Source organism: Protomyctophum parallelum, assembly GCF_964188405.1.
Source record: "Protomyctophum parallelum genome assembly, chromosome: 8".
NCBI classification, from domain to species: domain Eukaryota; kingdom Metazoa; phylum Chordata; class Actinopteri; order Myctophiformes; family Myctophidae; genus Protomyctophum; species Protomyctophum parallelum.
This window is the reverse complement of record NC_139703.1, coordinates 5,860,869-5,885,440: the sequence shown is the minus strand read 5'-3', so window position 1 is coordinate 5,885,440 and position 24,572 is coordinate 5,860,869. Positions and strand designations below refer to the sequence as shown.

General features: G+C 42.5%; 1 protein-coding gene across 1 annotated transcript in view; it reads left to right on the top strand.

Moving 5' to 3' along the window:
• The window catches only part of slc2a9l2 (solute carrier family 2 member 9, like 2), a 214,672-nt gene that overhangs the window by 24,678 nt on the left and 165,422 nt on the right, over positions 1-24,572 (top strand). The window contains exons 5-7 of the mRNA XM_083770450.1: positions 1,433-1,593; positions 14,710-14,834; positions 24,287-24,432. Coding sequence (XP_083626576.1) covers positions 1,433-1,593; positions 14,710-14,834; positions 24,287-24,432 — 432 coding nt within the window. The remainder of the gene's footprint in view (positions 1-1,432; positions 1,594-14,709; positions 14,835-24,286; positions 24,433-24,572) is intronic.

Sequence of the window (24,572 nt, the reverse complement as noted above, 5' to 3'; positions counted from 1 at the left end):
GAAAAAAGGGCACCTTGTGCAGCAAGTGAAACCGACCAGTTGCCTTAATAGTTTGATATTTATAGATTTTGGGGCATAAATAACATATTAGAAGCTTTTTTTTAATCAAGAATTGATCAAGGTCACCATGGTCCACATACTGTACACTGTACAGTATGTGTTTTCTTATTTTTTAAGGGCATATTGCTGTCCTAGTGTCTATCTGGTGACGCCAGAGCATGTGAGCGTGAGCGGAGCGGGGGGATTTTGGCGTGAGCGCGGAGTGGGTTTTTAAATGGGTCAGATTGACTTCCGGAGCGAGAACTGTCCTCCGCTCCGAGCCGCTCCGAGCCGCTCAGTGCACACGGCACGGCACTGTGCAAGCTTGGCTAGCAGTTTACATCAATCATTGCCTCTCAAGCAGGCCCGGCACCACGGGGGGGTAAAGGGGATGTTTGCACCCTTAAATCAACCTCTTTGCCTTTGTGCCCCCTCAAAAATCTCAATTGCCCTCAGTCATTTCATCCTGGCGCCGGGCCTGCTCTCAGACTCAAGCCCAGCCCCATACGCGTAATCTGCTTCACGGACTGTCCATGAGAATAGACATACAAATCACCAATGCACCGCTCATGGCGTGTCGACAGTTTACATATCTGTTTTTTTGCGAGCATAACAAAAGCCGTCGAGAGCGAAGAGCGGAATTATCGGCCGCTCCGCTCCGCTCACATGCTCGGGTGCACGCCACTGATCGCTGTCTCAGAGGATGGCTGCAGTGGACAGCTCAGAAACCTGCCCTACCAAAGACATCATCGGTAGGGATGTTTGGTCAATTGATCATGTTAGTTTTAGAATAGATATTGGTTTTTAAATCACTAAATGGAAAAGCACCTACCTATTTCTATGCAGGGCAAAGCTCTCAGGTCCCCTGGCATGGACTGTTCTCTGGTCTCGGCTCTGTACTTGGTCTTCTCTTGTTCTTATACCCCCCAGCTTTGCCAAAAATAGACTACAGCTTTGTAGTCTCAGCGAATGTTCCCTTTGGAACAGCGAGGCCATATTTCAAGTGTTTAAAATGCTCCTTGAATACGGGAATTAGTAATTGGATACATGGTGCTGAAATGAGCCCCGGAGTTCACCTCTGGTAGTCGTTAATTGGTACAGTAGTCATTTGACTTCCTGAAATTGCGTGAATTGTTAAAGGCAAATGCGACCCATGCAAGGTCAATTGATGGATAGTCACGGTTTTTCATCATGGCTTGTCAAATCAATGTTAGTTGCTGAAATGTGACATTATGCAATAATTCACCTCGCGGTTAGCCATGCATTAAACAGTGGGTGTTGTTGATGCTATGGTGACGTTCCCATCTCCTATGGTGACGTTCCCATCTCCTATGGTGACGTTCCCATCTCCTACCTATGTTGACGTTCCCATCTCTTTTGCTTTCTTCAACAGTATATAAAGGCCTTCTACAACCAGACGTGGATGGAGAGGTATGGGGAGCCTATCAGAGCAGAAACCTCCACCCTCCTGTGGTCTCTGACCGTGTCCATATTTGCCATCGGCGGCCTCCTGGGAACGCTTGTCGTCTCCATAATCCTCAAAGTGCTGGGAAGGTACGCTCACTCCATCAGTCAAGCATTAACACACCAAACGCCCGGGGGTATTTGTAACCATTGAATCAGGACGCCCGGCGATTTGTTTCTTCGGGACCTATTTCAAGGTGGCTCCGCGTCATTTTGGGAAGTAGCAAAAGTAGCAACATGTAAGCCAAAACACCCCAGAGGCGATCGACAACATAATCTTTGATTAGAATTGGACGGAATGATTTAGATCAAGAGTTATTCACGTTTGGAGATTTTCGATCTCATCCGTTAAAATGGGGGGGAACATGACGTCCCAACCGGAAATAACATTGAATGTTGCGCACCCAGCCCGTGGAGCGATGCGATCGGTTTTGATATGAATAAATCAACGTCCTTTTATTAATCTCCGTCCTGGGCGACGAGTGTTACTAATTGATAGGACGGAGAATTCCGTTCTTGCCACTCGGGGTGTAAATACACACAGAAGAAAAAAAAAGCTGGCCAAATAATGCAACCCCTTGTAAAGTATTTTGCAATTTGTAATTATGACAAATTATGGATAAACCAGTGGTTCTCAACCCCACTCCGGATCAGGGTCCACTTGAAAAGCTGCAAAGGCCATTGGACTGTCGTGTTAATTAAGTGGTCAGATTGGTCTTGACCGCATGCATTTTCAGGGCATGTTCTTTTAATGATCAATCAATCGATTGTGTTCTGAATGTACTTTTAAGTTCCTGCTTTTTGGGGGTTTCCACAGGGTCACCAGAAAAAGTAGTTCATATCATTATTTTAACCACTTTATCCATTTATATGTTGACTTTCAAAGATAGCCGATGCGCAACCTCACAGATTGCGCTGTGAGGTGCCATTTCTTTTTATTCTGTGAATAATGTTTGGAATCATTTTTGGAATCATTTTGATACGTTTTGTACACAAATCTCTTCTAGGGGTCCCTGGCAAAACCTTGTAAGATGGGGGTCCACGGCCGTTTTTGGGTTGTTTATTGACATGAAAAGTTTTTCAACCACTGCCAATGTCGAAAAGTGCTTCTCTGTGCATTTGGGACTCAACAATATTGTGTGATCCGACTAGTATGCGCATGATGGGCCGAGCTCTTCCTCCCAGAGCTGTACTATCTTGAGTGATAGTGAAGAAAATCAATCGTGGCACCTGCACAACACAAAGTATTTTATGATGTGGCTGTCCATCAAGCCATCTCATGCTGTCAGTCTCCCATTTCCTCCCTCCCGTATTTCTGAAATTCGTCATCACGCTTTCTTCCAACCCTTCAGTCTTCTCGCTACGTTTCCCTGCATCCATCGTCGGCCCGTTGGAGAATTGGTGTTGCATGCACACAGACGGATGACAGCATAATCGTCTGTGCCTGGTGGAAATTCCGACTGATAAAAATAGCAAAAGTAGCAGATCGACAAAGCGGTGCGTTTCGAGCCTGCGGATCTGCTACTTTTGATACATTCATTTTCGAGAAACACAAAAAGTTAGAATATTGAGATAAGAGCTTTCTGCCCGACAGCGACGATTATGCATGCGCAGTAGACGTAGTAGAGTGTATAGGCCGAGGCAGAGTGGCTTCTCTGACCTGCATGGTGCATGCCTGCATGGCTCCCCCCAGGAGGTTTAGGCCACTGGAGAGATGCACTGTAATGGTTTTCTTCCCCCAATATCCCTCCAGCCTCTATCTGTGTCTGTCAGGGATATATAGGGCCTATCTGGTGCTTTAGTAATTAATAGTTCTGGCCTGTTGTGGCACAGGGGGAATGCGGCAAGGGCTCGAGTAAATCCCCGGTAATTTACCAATTATAGTTCCCACCGAACTGACATTCATGTGCGTCATTTTCTCTCCACGTATACAGTAAGCCCTATGTTGTTGCTGTCGGGCAGAAACCTCTCATCCCCATATTCTAACTTTTTGTGTGTTTCTTTTTTTTGTTGTAAATGAATGGCCTGCTTGATCATATTACAGCGTTTTTCTTCTTTTTAAAGTTGATAATGATTGGAAACTTTTGGATCATTGTTTTGTTAAATTGTGATATTATCCAACAGAAATACCATACATATCACACTAGTATATTTCCATAAAAGGAAATGCATGTTATTTAATTCAGTCTGAATAAAACATATATCCCCATCGGCCATAAACATTAATGACCAGAGTTGGGATCTAGCAAAAGCAAAAAAGAAATGCATGGATTTCCCTCTCACTGACCTCCTCATAGTCCCAAGAGATGTCTGGCCCCATATAAAATGTACACATATAGCTTCTTGGTCGGTGTTTCCTCGTCTTGGGAACAGTGCCCATTAAGTCAGCAGTGTGCCTTGCCGTCCATCTCACACTGACTGAGTGGATCCCAGGGCTTTGGGAATCTATTTTTCCACACTTTGACGTTTCACCAGGAGATATGTTAGCCTATATATGCGGTACTGTATGTGAAAACAAAAAGTACTTAATTGTATGACGTTGCCAAGAAGTTTTATTGTCAAGTTCCCTCTGTTGGAGTCCGTTTATTATGCCGTGGACCCCCATCTGAAAATATTTAAGTCCCCCCTCCCCAATACAAGATGTGTGTTTTTAGATTTTGGTTGTTGTTGTTGAAAATAACATATCTACAAGCTTGTAGATTAGCTACTTTCAAATAGTATGTATAGGGGGGGTCTTCAAGAGGGGATACCCTCAGAGATACTGCAGGGGGGGGGGGGGGGGGGTCCTTGTGAGATAGGTACTTTTCTTTTTATGTTAACCACTTGGGCCCTCGTATCCGTATGGGGGAGCATTTAGCCAAAATTTGCAGAACCACTGGTCCAGCCCAGTGGTTCTCAACACAAACGGATCCCATTCCCATCCCGACCTACACTGGCATGGTATGAGACAAGTCCAGCTACACTGGCATGGTATGAGATAACTCTTTAGACGTCTTTGACGTCTTTTTTTCCCCCAACGCCGATTCCTGCCAAAGACGTCTCTGAGATATATATATATATTTTTTTATTGAATATCCTCTCTTATATCTACAGTATAGTAGCTTCCCCAATGCTAAGCAATGCTCGCTTCCGCTGTGGTCCGTCAATGAAATGTATCCCCACCGTCCACTTCCATTATAGGCACTATCTTTGTCTGCATTTTTCTCAGAATTGAGGCTCAGATTGAGGCACTTGAACAGAACGTCCATGTTTGTGGCTCATTAAAAAATCGTCACTACCTCGTGGTTAAATACAATGAAGTTACGATGGCCACATTAGCTTTGGGTGATTCTTCCAGATATAATCATTAAGGAAAGTTTATGTGCACTATATGTGTACTGTGTAAACTCTCAATTTCCATTTTCCAGCCATTCAGCTGCGTCTGGGGACCCCCCGAAATAATTTCGGGACCCTCCGAGGGGTCGCGACCCACATGTTGAGAACCCCTGTTATAACCAATGCATCATGGGAACTCAAGCCAATTTCTGAAAAGTAGAGTTTTTGGACTTGCAAGGTTTTCCGGCTGACAGCGAGGTTATCTTGCTGGACGACCCGTGGATGTACTGACGCAGTGGGCTGTGTGTGTGTGGGGGTGCTGCCTGGCTGCCTGTCAGGCAGCCTGTCGAGTAAAGGCAGATGACTAATAAACTGCTTTTGTAGTGTTGGAGGAAGTCATCTCAAGATAAAGTTATCCCTGGCAATATTTGCATGATTTCCATATTCATGAGGGTCTGGCATTTTTTACTGTATTGGAATAAATCATACTCTTGGGATTTCTAAATAACATATTTTCTTCGATACCACTCAAGCCTAGTATTAGTAGTACTAGTAGTAGTGTTAGTGTTGTGTTGGCAGTGGCGTGCACAGACATTTAGAGGGGCAGGTGCTCAAGTGAAAAAAAGGGCACCTTTTGCAGCGCGTGGAGCCCGGTTGCCTTAATAGTGTGAGATTTATAGATTTTGGGGAATAAATAATACATTCGAATATTTTTTATCAAGAATTGATCAATCATACTTTCTTTTTTTTTTCAAAAGGGCACATTGCTGTCCAGAGGGCAAGGGGCAGGAGCTCTAGACGAGCACCACCTAGCGTCTATCTATGCACGCTGCTGGGTGTGGGTGTCCTAAACTTAGTTACAAGGCCTTTAAATGGCCTGGCCTGGCTCATATTCAGATGGGGGTGCTTTGCACAACAATGTTTGAGAACCGCTGCTGTAAGGGTCATACTGTGGACCCTATAGCGCTGAGTGAACACTCCCCACTAGAACAATCTGTCTTCATTTGTCCTATTCCCCAGTACCTCCTCCTAACTTAAGTGGGAGAGCGAGAATCTAAGTACGGTAGCGGGCAGTAATGGAAGTTGGAAGTATGGCCCATTCACTGTGGCACTTATCTCCAACTTGTTAAATTAGACCCAGGGGTTCCCATGCCGTTGCAGCTTTGAGACCGAAAAAAATAAATCTGGTGTCTCTCCAGGATCTAAAAACTTCAACAAATTGTTAAAATACATTACGAATTTCCGCACGCACGCACGCATGCACGCACGCATGCACACACAGAAGAGATTAAATAATAATAATAATGTCAAAAACATATGGTAGGCATACTTTTTCACACAGTGGAAAGTGGAAACTTTCGTCCAAGGCGCTCAAATTTCGATGGCTGCTGTGATGGCAACAAAAGGCCTTTGATAAAGCATTATGCAAAATGCCTGACGGGGTGAAAATTACTTTTTCAACAAAGATTGTTCTAAAATAATTGGTGCCTGTTAATTGCATGGAGCACAGACGTGATTCCAACACAGAGTCTGAGACATTGAACGCAGACTATATTTTCTGTGCAGAGAATACAATTTATTAAAGAGTTGATGATCCGCAACCGATCCGCAACTTGTCCGTCCCTTAATACAAGGGCTGTCAAACCGCGACCCCCCCCCCCCCCCCACACACACAACCCTGACAAGCACTCGGAATTGTAGGCAATACATTTAATTTGACTCAGTTCCACAGACAAATATTACAGAAATAGCTAAACTAGATCACTATTCCTCACCATGGTTGCCTTTTTCTTCTTATGTGCACATACATAAATGCACATACCCTGTGTACACCGGCGTGTTGGTTTGTTTACTGTTGTGTGAGAAAACAACGTTGCACATTAAGCTTATCATCTGGGGACCCCCACAGATAATTTGGGGACAATACACATTGAGGTCTCAGAGATAGAAATGCCATTAAATGGGGGTCTGTAGACTAATATGCATGTCAAACTGGGAGTCCCCCCCCCCCGAGTCCCACCGCAGCTTAGAATGGACAACACTGACCATCATAAAATATCACTTAACCGTAGGGGATACAAAGTAATAACATCAGAACATGGTCATCAGAAAATGCACCGGTCAAGTCACGACCCTATAGCAGCTCCACTAATTATTACCAGTATGTTCTCTTGGTTTGGTCGACGGCATGCTTGATCTTTTTTTCTCCAAATTAGGATTTCAAGATGAGTGACGATAAGCTCAAAAGGAGAGTATATATCCGAGATGGTTTTGGGCTATATCTACAGATAAAACAACCTGTGTGCTATATGGCCAACGGTGGTGAAAAGCTAGAGAGTAATTAAATCTCGAAACGACCCAAAGTTGGCTAGATAACGCGGTAACTAATTCCATTACACCAGGGATCTGAGTCATCTGAACTTCAAGCTCTCAAGGGCAGAGATGGTGTGTGTGTGTGTGTGTGTGTGGTGTGTGTGTGTCCTGCGGTGGTCTCCTGCTCTTTCTGAGATCCACTTTCAGGAAGAGTGTGGTGTGCGATGCATTTGAATTTCCAATCCATCCACTCCAGTTTGGGTCAGATCAAAGCCCGACTCATACTTTGTCGACATCAGCAGACCTATACGAGCTCTATTTTCGGCGTGCAACACTGATGTGCAATGGATCACATTGCAACCCCCCCCCCCCATCTCTCTGTCTCTCCCTCTCTCTGTCTCTCTCCCTCTCTGTCTCTCACAAATCCCCACAGATAACGCACAACTACTGTATATTCCATCACTGACGTCACTGATCATCACATTATTCCAAAATATAGGCTACATTTCATATTGTTTCATCTAGTATATTCATATTTCATATTCCTTGACTCTCTCTAGTCAATGAATATGGACCTGAAGGTTTGTTTATGATATATCCCTCCGAGGATGGAACGTCAAGGGGGAGTTATAATGAAACGCGAACAACAATATATATATATATATCAAAAAAGAGAAAAACCTTCCAAGGAAGGTGTTATGTGCTATAGCAACTGACGAAGCTCACGGCGGAACGCGTCGTGCAAATAAATAAGTTTGATGCAGTAAGTTGTCCGTCTCTGTTCCCTGGAGTGTGCAGTCCCTTCCTTGGAAGGTTTTTCTCTTTTTTTGATGTCTATGCCTGCTAACTAGACTTGCACCTCCTACGGGTCTTTTTGGATGTGCAGGAGTCCCTTTTTTGTCTCTTTTATATATATATATTATATATATATATATATATATTATATATATATATACAGTGATATTTCTGCTATGATTCTCATTCAAGAATCATGATCTGTCCACCATTGCATACAAATGCTGATAAATCAAGGTGCTCAACCCTCAGAACTAGGGCTTTTAAAGACCAATTAAGTGATATGAAAAATATGTTTTTCACTCTTTTAGACCATATCTGTGGTCATCATATGGGCATACCTAACGATGGATACTAATGTAATTTTATATCACAAGTCCATAAAAATCCAACTTTAATGACTTCCTTTGAACAAAAACGTGACGCGTCATGACGTGTCACATCTTGATTTCATTCACCTGTTTTATTCCCATTGCTGCGTGTCCTCCAAACACAGCTGATGTTGATTACAGTACTACTCCGTTTTTAAGCTCATTCTGACCTGAGATCAGATTCATATGAGGTTTCCACTGGACACACACTGGTCTGATTAACCCATTCTGACCTGAGATCAGATTCTAAAAATGTCAGTCGTTCTTCGATTTTTCAAAAAATAGCAGACCTACAAGCTCGTATCGCGCCACTCGGTGGCGCGATATGAGCTTGTAGATCTGCTATTTTTAAATAGCTAAAGCAGGACATGATGCTAACACCAAAATGGGTTCCCGTTCAGAATGGGTTAAGCTCATTCAAGATGACATCCAGAAAGGGTATTTGGTAGCATTTCAAACTTAATCAGAACGCTAAAATATGTATCTGAAAACATGGGTTAGAAATAAGCGCGTCTCTCTGTGACATGCATGTAAAAAAAAAACAACGCACACGTCGCACATGCACATGTAGCGGAGCTATACGTCCCATACCTTGGAGGGATGCAACATTCTGATTGGTTCAAAAACACATCTTTCCGTTTCAGAGTGAAACTTAAAAATAAAATGCCCATATAAGCTGATCTGCATAACAACTTGCAGATCAGCTTATATGGGCATTTTATTTTGAAACAGAGTAGTGCAGTAGTAAAAACAGAGTAGTGCAGATCGACAAGTGAGTTCCTCACTTGTCGCGATGGATTCACTGAATGTTAATAAAGTAGGCTATAGCCTTCTCTGAAGTATAATGATAAAGAAGTTAATTTAGAAACCTCACCACTAATAATACTATAAAGGATATTATAAAAGCCCTTTCTACTGAACTATTGCTCACTCACCTTTGCACTTTGCAGAAGTAAAAATATACACGAATTTTTTTGATCAGATCTTTATTGATTACTGATTGATTGCATCGTGACTATTATGCATACCTGTAGGCTACAAGCAATACATTGTTTGACTTTTTATTTATATTAACAAATGTGGGACACATACATATTTTATTTTAGGTTTGGCTTGGCACTATTTTAATTGATTCAGCATGCAGAATAAAGCATTCTAAAGACATAGACAACCTTTCTGTCAGTAAAGTGTCATGTTATAATTTCAGGATAACACATTTCAAATGTGCCTTGGAAGTGGAAAGATGTTCAACCATATGCGCCTTTCAATCTGGCCTCCATATTTTGGCCATGCCATTATACTGTATGTAAAGAAAAATGTACAGAAAATGTTACAATGCTACACGTTAGAATGCCTCTTTTCGTTAGTTTTGAGTGGTGTAACCATAGGGTGCAGCACTCCAATGCCCAGCTTTGTCCGTCCCTCCCCCTGTCTGTCTATGTCTGTTTTGCAATACTAACTCCTGTCTTGGCTTAGTCACATTATAAGCAAGTGACATTAATCTCTTACGACAATGTTGCTGAATGTTGTTTCTTTATTTCAAGTTGCAGGCATGAAAACGCCCATGGGCCTGCATGGGGCTGGGGCTGGGGGGCGGGGGTTGTTGTGCATGGCTCAGGTGGCCTTAACACTGGGCTAGGTTTTCAGACTTCTCTCCTGGGTTCCTGTAGGGCACAAGAAGATTATTCTGTTGATGGATCTAAACACATGGCTGCCCGCGGGCCAGCATGAATCGTCTCTGTCGTGTGGAAACCTCATATGTCCAAAATTGTTATACTTTTCAGCATTCAAACTCACAAATTGCAAAAAAAGTAGCAGATCGACAAGCTTATCATCATACTATAATTCTAACAATGTCTGTCTGTGTGTGTGTGTCTGTCAGAAACACTGCCGTAACTCCTTACTGCCTGCACCAATCACTCCCTTTTCACACAGGCATTGACCATATGAATATGGAGGGCGTAACCAAGCCCTTTTTTCGATTTGACACATTAATGATTATTAATGAATTGATTAGTCAATTACAAACGCACCCGGGCGCAGTACCCCCCACGGCCACAAGGGGGGGGGGGGTGGGGCAAATAACGGGTAAGGGCTAGTAAGTTATAATGCATCGCTTTGTGCCACGTTTCAAGCTTGCGGATCTGCTACTTTTTGTTTTGTTTGTGGCTTTCGTTTATTTTTATGTTTTTTATGGAGAGACAGACAGTAGGCTGACAGGAAATGGGGAGAGAGATGGGGGGGTGACATGCAGTAAAGGTCGGGAGTCGAACCCGCGGCACACTGCCAGACTGGATTACCAGCCAAGGTGCCTGGACCGCTGAGCCACAGCCCAGGCTACTTTTGATGCTTTTGTGTGACATCAAGTAGTGCGTTAATTTCCGGGGAAAAAATATGGAGATAAGACGTTTCTGACCTACAGCGATGAAATGCACAGAGGAGGAATTCTCAGCAGTCCTGCCTCAAAAACCCCATTTTCCTCTCTTGCATAAACAACATTGCATAATTCCTTCACAAGCCAGTATAGCCAAGGCCAGGCGTTTCCTAGAGGACAGATACCAGTATGCATATTTTTTACAACTGAAGGCCCGACTTTTTGATTTGATTATGCATTTGATTATGCATCCATCAATTTTCCCTCCGGTTATGAAACACTCAACTATCCGCACATCCATTTTCTCTGAAGGCTTCTCTTTGGGGAGCAGTTAGCTGCCATGATTGCCTTTTTGTCAATGAAAGGACTTTCTCAGCTGAGAAAGAGTATGAAAAATGACAGGCCAAGTAGCCAAGTTATTTAATGCATAAACTGCAGTGATAATGTCTCAGTGCAGGTTCTTCCAGTCGCAAGGACGCCAGTGACAAAAGTATGATCGCTAGATGCTATATTGGCAGCCATTATCTCCAGCAGGCTCCTACAGCTCAGCTACGTATATGTTCTAGCCACAAAATCCACAATGGCATCTTTATGGATTGAAGGGCTTCCTTTTGTACCTCAGGAGTACACTTGTGAAACATAATTCACCATGACAAAGAGAAATGTAATCATTGTATACTCCGTGTCCCTGTCTGAAGAATTCCTTTGTGGGAATGTGAACCCTCTTCTGTTCACACCTTTCTTCCCAGGTTGCTTTTGTCCGCATGAAAGGATAAAAGTCTGCACAAAGCTTTGCTTCTCTGGGTTTGGTTTATTATAAAAACACTGACATCGACAGGTTGGTGACGTTTGGGGTTCATCGGGGGGATATTGTCAGTGACTCACCTCCCTTATGGTATTATTGGTCACGGCAACATGTGGCCACAGCATAGACTGTAAAAAATATGGACAAAGCTTTCCCCGGGTCTAACATGAACGTAAAATGAAGCCTGTCAGTCCTTGAATTGTACATCGCCATCTTTCTAGATCCGTTTGGGCCCAGCTGGCCATCATTGGCTGGCCCAGACAACGAGGCGGGACTTCCCCCCCTTCTTCTCTGTTGGTTTTTATTTTGACTCGAGTGGGAGGGGAATCCCGATCATAGACTGTAACGGTAGCCACGCCCCTCAGAACATACGCGACTTTATGGTAATTTTTTTATTATAAATGGGACCATAATTTTCCAAAAAGAATATTATGACATTAGAAATGAGACTTTAAACTAGTGACTGGAAGCAGAAAGTATTCATGACCATGTTTATTAAGGTAATACAGTCTAGGTGAAGTTGGGCCCAAATACGTGGACTTCTATGGGTTTTTTTGGGCCCAATGACAGTGCCACAACAGGCCATTATATGAACTTTCAGGAAATCCCGATTTCCTTAGTAGCTTCACAAAATATCTGTGACTGCCCCCCTGGGCCACAGTCACATTCACAGGAGTAAATTACTTTGCACACCAATGAACAACAATGAATAAATAATAATATTTATTTATTCATTCACAGAATGCTGTGCAAAGTCATTACTCCTGCCCTATTGTGGTTTTGACCCACTTTGTGAAATACTAGTACAGTACGTGTACATGTACATGTACTCAAGTACTGTACTTAAGTACAATGTTGAAATATTTTTTTTTTCTTGAGTATTTACAATGTTCAATACTTTTACTTCTACTCCACTTGCGTGCGTGCGTGCCGTGCCTTCTAAACTAGATTCCTTGGGCTGGAATAATTCAGCAGGGTGTTCACAGTTAGAGGTTGAAGTGGCCCTCCAGGCTGCGCCTCGGGACCTTATTCTGACCTGTCCTATCTCCTACATCCTAGCAACAAGTGACCTTATTCTGACCTGTCCTATCTCCTACGTCCGAGCAAAAGGGGACAAGGAAGTACAATTTGGTTGGCCATGACGTGTGCTTATCCCACCCCTCTCGGGTGACAATATAAAGCCCCTGAAAAGGGAGGGGTCTTATCACCTGTGTTGTCGTCACCAGAAATGGACGATGCACGGTATGAGGAATTTACTTCCCACTTCTTTAAACACATTTTTTACCTTCCCTCTCTCCGCTTCTCATTTCCTACATGTTTCCTCAGTGGAAGGGACTAACATGCAAGGACAAGGATGCAATGAGGATTTAATTTAACCCATTTTGAGCGGGAACCCCTTTTGGTGTTTTAAATATTATGTTATAATTTAGCTATTGGAAAAATAGCAGATCTACAAACCTTTTTTTTTCCTCCGACGTCAGGCCTGAATGGACCTGAGACGCAGCCAGGGCCGTGTCTTCAGCGGTGGCGCTTAGGAAATTGCTGCGTGTCTTTAGGGCACTTGCCCTATACTTGATCATACTACAGTGTCACACAAAAGCAGCAGATAGATCTGCTACTTTTGACATTCTTTTATTTGAATCCTCAAAAGTTACAGTATTGGATATAATGAGGTTTCCAACCCCGACAGAGACAATATGCTGGTTCCGTTGTATGAACATGCTGTATAGTGTAGTCTACTCTACCATACCGATGTATACAAAACTAGGCCACTCACCTTTGGAAAATACAGGGGAAGCAAAAACAAACACCATTCCCAAGTGGAATGGCCAACATAATCAGTTTTTTTCATTCCCCACACATGGATGGGGAACCATCATACCTGCCAGCTCATTATGTTTGTTTTTTTCAGGCGATGAATATGCCATTATGGCAGCCTTGACCATCGGGATTTTATCCCATTCTGACCTGAGATCAGATTCATACGAGGTTTTCCACTGGACACACACTGGTCTGATGAACCCATTCTGACCCGAGATCAGATTCTAAAAATGTCAGTCGTTCTTCGATTTTTCAAAAATGGCAGACCTACAAGCTCGTATCGCGCCACTCGGTGGCGCGATATGAGCTTGTAGATCTGCTATTTTTCAATAGCTAAAGCATAACATGATGCTAACCAAAATGGGTGTCCGGTCAGAATGGGTTAAGCAAACCATCACTGCTCTTCTTCTGGTTGCCGGCATATAAACAATTATTTCCAAAACAAATTGGTGTGCCAACTGTGTTCGGTGCAGTAGCGCCTGTGGAATTTAGACTCAAGAGGAATCACTTTGTGTTTGTCTCGTCAAATCGATAGAGTAAATGAGTTGAGCGGCCCGGCAGCATTTTTGGCCCATGTTAATCGTGATAATGCTCAAAGATGTTAATCTCTCTCTGGGTTTTCATGGACGGTTGGATGAAAATGCACTGCATTTACACCTGGATTTATTTTAAAAAGCACAATCGTCTAGCTATCTGATCATAGCGTGACACCTACACATGTGATATGTATTTTTTGTTATTTATTTTGCCATGTTGATACATTTAATACATAGGGCCCCTTGTCGACTGTTATTGTACCTCGTGCTGTTACATTTCTGACTAATAAAATCTGTGTCATTGGTTTCATAATCATTTGAATCACCTTAACCATATTTTATACTTTGGCTATTCGAAAATAGCAGATATACTTTGTGCCGCGCTACAGGTTTGTATAGATCTGCTGTTTTTGAAAAATCGTGAACATTAATTTGGTGCAAATCTTTGAATATATATTTTTAAAGTGAACATTTGTAAACTCAACATTTTGCAAGATCAAAACACGTTGCTTCGCACTGCATCTCGAGCTTGTAGAGCTGCTACTATTTATGTTTTTGTGGGACGCTGTAGTAGGATCACTTGAGGCATTAATCAATTTTGGGCTAACACCTTTTGGTGTGAAAAATAGCAGATCTACTAGCTAGTAGATCTGCTATTTTTTTAACGACTGACATAGAAACATAGCTTTTTCAGAAAACTGTCAGGATGTAGAAGACAATTTTAGAATCTGATCTCAGGTCAAAATGGGTTAAAAAACACCAAAAGTTAAAATATGGAGATTTCTACCTGCAGGTTGTTGTTGACATTCTGCACCTCACCTCAGTTCGTTAACCCTTGTCCTGTCCCCCCCCCCACCCCCTTTTTCCTGGCTGTAGAAAGGGCACCTTGCTGCTGAACAATGGCTTTGCGCTGATAGCGGCCCTGCTGCTCAGCCTGGGGGAGACGGCGGGCTCCTTCGAGATGCTCATTGCCGGCCGTTTCATTATGGGGGTGGACTCTGGTAAGTGCTTCCTCATCAGGAGATAATGAGACACGCATGGGTTGTCGGCGTTACGGCGTTGTGAGCGCATAACGACCAGAGGGTAACATTGAATTGAATTGTGTTGTCTGTCTGATCTCTATTATTCCTCCGTCAGTATTATTTATTTCACTGTATGCCGACCCTTTTAAACTGAAATTGATTAAAGTCAACATAACCGTGTATTGGCTCTCACTCATTTTTTCCCCCTGGTCCTCCTGATAAATAATCAATTCGCCTGCTGGCTCATAGTGATTCGTAAACGAGATGGTACTCGAGATCGACACATACCCAGTAATGAATGCATGATATACAGTGCAGTGCAGACCCGGACAAACACTGGGACGACTGGGGACCCAATATTCATCTGCATATGCATCATGTCTTACCCCGAGTCACCTACAAAAATTCCGAAACCTAGTTCTGCAGTCAACCAACAACCACTTGTCGGATGTGCTACACCAGAACCAGGAAGTTACACAAATAAGCTGCATGCGGCATTTCTAGCGGCAGTGGCTCATGAGGGAGAGCATCCGTCTGGGACACAGAAGGTCCCTGGTTCGATGCCCACGCAGCTCCTCCTGGCTTAGTGTTTAAAGTGTCCTTGGCTTAGGGCCGATTTATACTCCTATTTTAGAGCCGAATAAAAGTCGGTTCGGCGCTGTAGAGCCTACAATTTGACGTCATTTGAGGTTCGGGGGGCGGCGGGTACCGTCCTAAAGTCGGCTCTTCGGTGCTACTGAAAATTTCTGACGAGCCGAAATCATTTCGGCACTACAGCGCCGAAACAGCGGTAAAATAGGAGTATGAATCGGCCCTTAGTGTTTTAGTGTTCTTGGTGCAGCGGTCTTCACCGTTTTTCAGGCCAATTGACCCCTGGGCTACAATTAAAGGAAAAAACGGATTATTGCTAAAAATACAAACCTACCGTTAACGGAATTAACGGAATGTCAATCAATGTCAGTTATCGGGGGTTCAACGAAGCAAAAATTTGCATGTTTTCGCTAATTTCGGTAATGTTGGATGTAATTTCCCAAAAAACGGCCGAAATCCGCGCGATCGTGCGCTATCGTGCACGCGCGCCGTCTCTATGTGCGTCGCTGTAAAAAATGTGATATTTTGCGATGTTTTGGGGTTGATTTGACCTTAATTTGACTTGGTTATGAAAAAGTTATCATTAGCTTAGCATCCCGGACAGCCAAGAGAGTGACACGGGGTTAAAGTACTACCGGATGTTATCGATCATTGAACCGGAAGTGACTTAACCAGATTCGTCTATTTTTGGCAAAATCAGAATAATGGTGCGTTCCCGCCATCTGGTGGCAAAACGAGAGAATACATTACCTATGTCATTTGCAAATAAACGATCTGTTCAAACCATCAGATCTTTCTATTAATGTTAAAATGATGAATTAAAAATATGCCAATTTGTTACCCAAACAAAAAAATTGGGATTGGTAGTCCAAGGGTTAAGGACCCTTTGGCTGCAGAGAGAGATTAAGCAGGGCGACCCCCACTACGTCTTGATTAAAATTGTGTTGCAGAGAGATTCAACTTTTTCATAGATTTCATAGTTTCTGTCAATTCATGTTTTTGTCTATTTTACCCACCCAAAATATCGTTTGTTGGATCCCTGTTCATGTGTGTTTCAGACATCTATAACCACGTAAACCCTCAATACTTTGTAAACTTGACCTTTGGCTCTGTACTTTCTTTCTATACCAAACCGAGGTGTTGTGATCTTGTAGATCTGATATTTTGTCATCCTCTCAGAACAGGGTTCCTATCATGCAACGGTATAGGAGATGCTAGAAGAGCATACTTCTCAAAGATCATTTCAGACAATAAAAATAATTCTAGGGTTCTTTTTAACACCATAGACAACCTACTTAACCCCCGCCCCACCTCAGAACCGTCATCCTCCCCACAGAAATGTGAAGAGTTTGCACTTTTTTTTAGCAATAAAATAACATCCATAAGGAACAATATAGCGTCATCAATTAGGGATCACTCCAGCACACAGACAGTCAGACATAACACCATGAGCAATTTTAACAGCATATCAATAGAGGAACTCAACAAGATAGTTAGCAAAATCAAACCATCATCATACATTTTTGACCCAATCCCTGCCACTCTTTTTAAGAATGTTTTTAACAGTATCTCATCCATAGTCCTGCAGATAATAAACACATCCCTAGCAACAGGAGTCTGTGCAGAGGTACTCAAAACAGCCATCATAAAACCATTACTGAAAAAGCCCAACTTGGATAGCAACAACTTAGAGAACTACAGACCCATATCAAACCTCCCATTCCTGAGCAAAATCCTTGAAAAAACAGTATTTCTACAATTAAATCAATTTATCACAGATAACAATATCCTAGACCCTCTTCAATCCGGATTTAGGGCAAACCACAGCACAGAAACAGCACTGACAAAAATAGTCAGTGACCTCAGGGTCAACATGGATGCTGGGAAGGTGTCGGTGCTAGTCCTCCTGGATTTAAGCGCGGCATTTGACCTGGTAGACCACAATATTTTACTCCACCGTCTTCAACATATTGTTGGTCTAAATGAGAAAGTCCTAAACTGGATACGAACCTACATCACAGGGAGACAATTCTGTGTTCGCCTGGGAGACAGTGTATCTGGCAAACATGCTGTCCCCTTTGGTGTAGCTCAAGGGAGTAACCTTGCTCCCCTATTGTTCTCTCTCTACATGCTCCCTCTAGGAGACATCATTAGAAAGCACAACGTCAATTATCACTCATACGCAGATGACACACAATTATACATTTCCATAGAACCTCACAACACAGATGCAGTAAACCACCTCACCGCCTGCCTCAGGGATATAACCGACTGGATGAGCGCAAACCTATTAAAACTAAACGAAAATAAAACAGAGGTGCTACTGGTAGGCCCTAAGCTAAAAAGAGATCAGGTGATGAACTCTCTAGGACAACTAGCCGCGTGGGTTAAACCCCAAGTAACCAGCCTAGGAGTAATAATAGATTCAGACCTCAACTTCACATCCCACATCAACAAAATAACAAAAATTGCATTTTTTCATCTCAGAAATATAGCCAAGATACGACCCTTCCTAACACAATCAGATGCCGAAAAACTCATCCACGCTTTTGTCACCAGCCGCCTAGATTACTGCAACGCTCTATTCACAGGATTACCAAAAATGGCCATAAACAGACTACAACTCATACAAAACTCTGCTGCTAGATTACTAACAAAAACAAAGAAAAGAGAACACATCACACCAGTATTACACACCCTCCACTGGCTTCCAGTCTCCCATAGAATAGATTTTAAGGTACTACTTATAGTTTACAAAACACTCAACAGCCAAGGCCCTGCATACATAACAGATTTCTTACCATCATACACTCCATCTAGAACACTAAGATCCTCAACAGCAGGTTTACTAACCACAAAAGGAAAAAATAAACCACAAAAGAAAATAGGAGAGGCAGCATTCTCGTTTTACGCACCAAAATTATGGAATACAATTCCTCAGGAAATCAGAGAGGCCAACTCCACCAACATATTCAAACACAAACTAAAAACACACCTCTTCAGATTAGCCTTCTCCACCCTGCCGTAGCACTTTATTGAGGCTTCCCATCATGTATTTTATTATTATTCTATATATATATATATATATTATTATTTTTTCTTTTAACAAATATCTTAAATGCTGGACCTTCTCATGCCTATTTTTATCTCAACGTCTGACGTCATGCACATTCACTGTCTTGTCTTGTATTATGTGTGACGTAACCTATATGACCTATCTGTAAAGCACTTGATGTATGTCCTGCCTGTGAAGCACTTTGAACTGCAACCCTGTATGAAAGGTGCTATATAAATAAAGCTTATTATTATTATTATATTATGCAAACATTTGTAGTAACTCTGAGGACTCACTAGGACTCTAAGTGACTCTTAGTGACTCTCAGGGCTATCTTCTGCCTGTTGCAAAGCGGCACACACTGGTTGATAACAAATTATAATGTGCCTATTTAGCATCCGTTGGTCTTAAATAAAATGCAATCAGAGTGCACTGCTATCCAACGCACAGAGACTTGGACCAGCTCCGAGGTGGTCTTATCTTCTTGCGCAGTGACAGCGCGGCTTACTATTTAGACAGCACAACTCTCAACGCATTAACAGGTCTTCTGGGCTCGATCCTCCTGACACAAAGCCATCCATCACGTTGTAATAAGTGGTTTAAAAGCAACCTACATCAGAGTGAACATGGCGTTTTGAAATTCATACTGTGAAGTTGACACAATTTACAATTTTGGCATTTAGCAGACACTCTTAATCCAGAGCGATTTACAGTAAGCAAGAACAAAAAACATTGTAATACATCAAAACATAATAAATAGTCATTATGAATCATACGTAAGCTTGGAATGGAATGAATATCTAACTAAGGAAACTACGTGTCTAGGTAAAGTGCTATTTAAGTTACATAAGTTGAGCCTATATGCATACGCCTGTAGGAGGTTGAGGCTAGGACAAGTACTACGGCAAGTTCTATGACTATGGGCTAAGAGGTGCGTTTTTCAGACTGCGGGGGAAGATTGGGAGTTAAACTGCAGTTCTGATTGCAATGGGAAGTGCAATAGTGTTGGAGCCCGAAGGGAGAAGGGTTTGGGACGTGTGGAGCGTTAATTGTCCCGGCGTTTTTAGCGAAGATACTTCCAGCTTCCCTGCTTCGGCTGATCTGAGCACTCGGGAGGGTTTGTAGCGTGCGATCAGATTAGCAAGATATGGCGGTGGCATACCTTTGGTTGCTTTGAATGACACAGCTGTCGGTTGGACATGCAAAGATATAATAGTCCGGCAGTCGAGGTGGACAGGTGGGAAATTTGGTATATAGTATTTTTTATTGGCCTAAAATATTGTCTATATACATTATATTCATGAATCCACTTGCTGACCGGCTGTTGATATTGGGCATTTTTTATATGGGTTTCTTGTGACCCTATCATTAACATCCTATGGCAGGCAAAAATGTCAAACACTTATTTTGCTTTAAGTAGTATGTAACATGTCAAACTAGGGGGGGTTTCATGATTCTAAATCCATTCCAAGCATTAGTTTTGCACAAAATACATTCCTTGGGCTAAAAACAGCCATAGCCACAGCTTGCCCAAAATGTGCTGAGGATGAGCGAGTGATTATCAAGTTGATAGGTCTAGATATCACAGATAAATTATATGTTTTTTTTTCTTTTTGGCTTTCGCCTTTATTTTATGGAGGGACAGACAGTAGGCTGACAGGAAATGGGGGAGAGAGATGGGGGGGGGCGGGGGGGAAGACATGCAGTAAAGGCCGTCAGGATCGGGAGTCGAACCCGCGGCACACTGCCAGACTGGATTACCAGCCAAGGTGCCTGGACCACTGAGCCATGGCCCAGGCCTAGATATCTCAGATGTGATTGCTGCTGGATGGTCCCAAACATTCACTTGTCCTCCAATCCGTCATGGAAAGACCAACGTGCATATAGTTTAACCCATTCTGACCTGAGATCAGATTCATATACGAGGTTTCCACTGGACACACACTGGTCTGATGAACCCATTCTGACCTGAGATCAGATTCTAGAAATGTCAGTCGCTCTTCGATTTAAAAGAAATAGCAGACCTACAAGCTCGTATCGCGCCACTCGGTGGCGCGATATGAGCTTGTAGATCTGCTATTTTTAAATAGGTAAAGCATAACATGATAACGACACCAAAATGGGTGCCCGTTCAGAATGGGTTAAAGGGAATGGGAGAAGACACACTGGTTTAAATAACGCAACACCCAAAACACACCCATGACTAATTCAGAGGCTCACTATAACCCCTTAGCGCCACGCACCTGGCTTTGCACCCGGATACGGTGCCGTCTAACGAGCAAAACCGCCGTCGACACAACCCCCCCTGATGCAATTTGAGCCCTGCATTTTAGACCAGAGAGGGCCCGGAAACCTTTCTCATACAGAATATAGTTTGGTATACTGAAACTGACACTACAGCTTCACTAACAAGTGAAAAACACCATGTGGTGGCAGACGAGAGCAGGGATTCATTTTTAAGGACAGTGAAAAGGAAATCTGTCACAATTTGACAAAGGGATGATTAATTATTAGTGATGTGAAGGTGGGCAGAAGGATTAGTGATGGACGGGGCAGATATACCAGAATGTACTAACGCTAAATCAGTCACTCTTGATTTGCTCAGCGTTATGGTAATGGAGCATTATTGATCTGCCATTTATCCGGCTGTCACGTACTAGATGGCCACCATAGAAAGGACGGAAAGGGCAGCACTATTGATCTCCTGTATTTTGTGACCGTTTTCGGTTTTCGATTGTTCAGATAAGCAGAAAAAGTCAAAAATAGCACATGACATGTCATAGTCTATAGGTAGGCCTATTAATCTACATACCTTTTGTTTAAAAGGCATATTTTACTGTCATATTTGCACCATGATGCATTCCATCATATAAATACAGTTGATTTGTTTCTTGTTATTATTTCCATGTTTGGGAATTTGAGGGCTTTCCTTAGTGAGATGACTCTCCATTCCCTATCAAGTAGTATACCGCAAGTTGTGTACGAGTTGATACATTTCTCTGTAGAAATAGACATACAGTATGGATAGTTAATGCATCATCTGTTTTGAGATCTGAGTACACAAAATTGCCAACTAGGATGGCTTCGGTTTTGGAGCTGTTTATCAAAGTTTCTTAACATTTTCAAATCACATTTGGGTCAAATACAAAACAACAACAACACAATTTGTATTTAACCCCAGAGTTCCCGCTCCAAAAAAGCCTTTTGATAATAAATTATTAACACATTTTGCTGGGGACCCCCTGGAACCCCCTGAAAGACCCCTGGGGGTCCCCAGACCTCACTTTGAGAACCACTGACTTAAATAACAAAATCTCCCACCTCATGCCTTTACCTTATACGCATAAGGCACAGCCGGGGGCCTCGTAGGGTTCGCCTCGGGCCTCCAAATGAATTAATCTGCCACTGTTATAATTCGAATTTTAATAACTTCCTGTAGGCGCAAACGTACTGCGTGATGACACCCTTATGAATACAAATTTATATTGATTTCAATCACCTACGCTCACACCAGAGTTTTATTACAGTAGGGAGACACTCTTGGGCTGCTATGTTATTATTTATCCAACTCAAGATGACAGTCAGACACTGCATATTACTCATTTTAAACGTCTAATCGGCACGCTAAAATATTATATATCTCTCTCTCTCCCTTGCGGACAGGGTAAACAAACACCCTCTGCTACACACAGCAGGCATAGTGAGTGAGAGTTCAGCTTTCTGTAGTCTGGGACAGGATGGGACCTTCTTATTGGTTGAGACCCAGGTTGAGATGACGTTTCAGACTGAAACTTCAAATTTAAAATAGGCATTTCATCACGACTTTAAAATCCGATCATCTAAAACAAGTTGAAGCCACGTGCAAGCATGATTTCCATCCACCAGCTGTTTAAAAACCCGGAAGAGTGTAGTTGTATACCCACATTGAGATCAATGGGCTATGTATTGTGCACACAGGCCATTTTGGAATGAATTTGAGCCTTCATTAGTATCAGTGGTAACACCTGTGAAGGAAGTAGCTAGGGAAGCAGCCCGGAAGTAGGAAGAGTTATTCGTTGTGCTGTTGTGATTGAATGGTAAGTTTTAGTAGTGACCGCAAAATTGAGGACAACAGCATAGAGGGAGAGGCGCCGAAATTTAGGATGGCAGAATAAAGGCAGAGGGGAGTGCATACTTAGTTTAGACTAGTCATTGGTTAGACATGGGTTAAGGTTAGGTTTAGGTGTGCTGTGGGAGGTTAGGGTTAGGGTGAGGGTTTGAGATAGGTTGTTGTTGTCTAACCAATGACTAGTCTAAACCAAAAACTGTCTAAACTAAGTACTGGGAGAGGCCGTTGTGATTGAGGGCTAGTTGTGATTTGCTGGAAGGTCTGCCATTCTACGCTCTGATTGGTTCTAACTAATACTTTTAATAGTGAAGGCAAAATTACCATATTGGTGCCGTGATTAGCCGTTGTGATTGGCTGGAAGGTGTGCCATTCTGCGCTGCGACAGGTACCTAAACGGGTATGGATAATAACAATTCTAGTTTATATTAATTATTTTAAGCCTGGAACAACCGAACAAGCCACCCAGGTGAATAATTTCCATAAAACATGATTCTGTGTAAAGATTTATTTTTGAATATTTAATTAAATCTTAATTATACCATTTAATTTAATAACACATAATAAAATGTTTTATGGTCATGATTCACCAGGCTGGTTCCAGGCTTAACATAATTTATATAAATATGTTTTGGAAATGTCTACCGGTATGTGAAAAGATTTATGGGCTTTCTGCCTGTATAACGACAAAATGACCACCACTGCTATGCTCTATTGGCAGTGGTTCTCAACCTTTTCAGGCTGTGACCCCCCCCAATATAATCATAATATGATTATATTTGAACTGGGTGGGCCCCCACCCTGATAAGGACTTGGAATGTAGGAGTTGAGGCATTACATTTAGTTTGACTCGGTTCCACAGATAAATATTGTGATCGTCTATTAAAAAAGTTGTCTCTTATATTAGACAATTTGGCGTATTTGTATAGTATAGTATGTCAGTCGTTTGACTTTTCATGCAGTAAAGGTATGCTTCAAATCACGTAGGGATCAACCTCCGTGGTGGTCGGTCTAGGAGGAAGCACCAGCAGGCTGTCCAACAGTTTCTTCCCCCAAACCATCAGGTCACTTGAATAGGCCAACATCCTGAGAGATGAATAGATGGCACTTTATCTATATTGCACTTTGAATGCATCAGCACTTTCTCCTGCTAATGTTGTCTATACTCTCCTTACTTTTTAATGTTTTTACAAGGCTTTGTCTCTTTTTAATGTGTCTATTGTTTTTAAATGTGAAGCATCGCATGAGTTGTGGAGAACGGTATTTTGCTCCCCTGTATGCCCAGTGTATAGTGTGGAAGTGACAATGAAATCTGATTGATCTGATTGATTGATTTAACCCATTCTGACCAGGCACCCATTTTGGTGTCAGCATCATGTTATGCTTTAGCTATTTAAAAATATCAGATCTACAAGCTCATATCGCGCCACCGAGTGGCGCGATACGAGCTTGTAGGTCTGCTATTTTTGAAAAATCGAAGAGCGACTGACATTTTTAGAATCTGATCTCAGGTCAGAATGGGTTCATCAGACCAGTGTGTGTCCGGCGGAAACCTCGTATGAATCTGATCTCAGGTCAGAATGGGGTAAGTAAGTAAGTAAGTAAGTAAAAAGTAAGGTAGTAAGTGTAAGTACAATGGCTTAACGTTCAGCTTCTTTGTGTTGATGTCCTGTCCTGCAGGTATAGCCCTCAGCGCCCTGCCCATGTACCTGGGAGAGATCTCCCCCCGACACATCAGGGGCTCCATAGGCCAGTTCAACTCCATCCTCATCTGCTTGGGGGTGTTCACTGGACAGGTGCTGGGGCTGCCCGAGCTGTTCGGACAGGTCGGTCTTTCACACATTTTATTCCACTGACGTGAATAGTATAGAGATGACGCACGATATTGAAAGTATGACCGATATCGAATGTCAGATTATTTGCAGGGTCATAATATCGTCCGATACCGATACATTACATTATTATG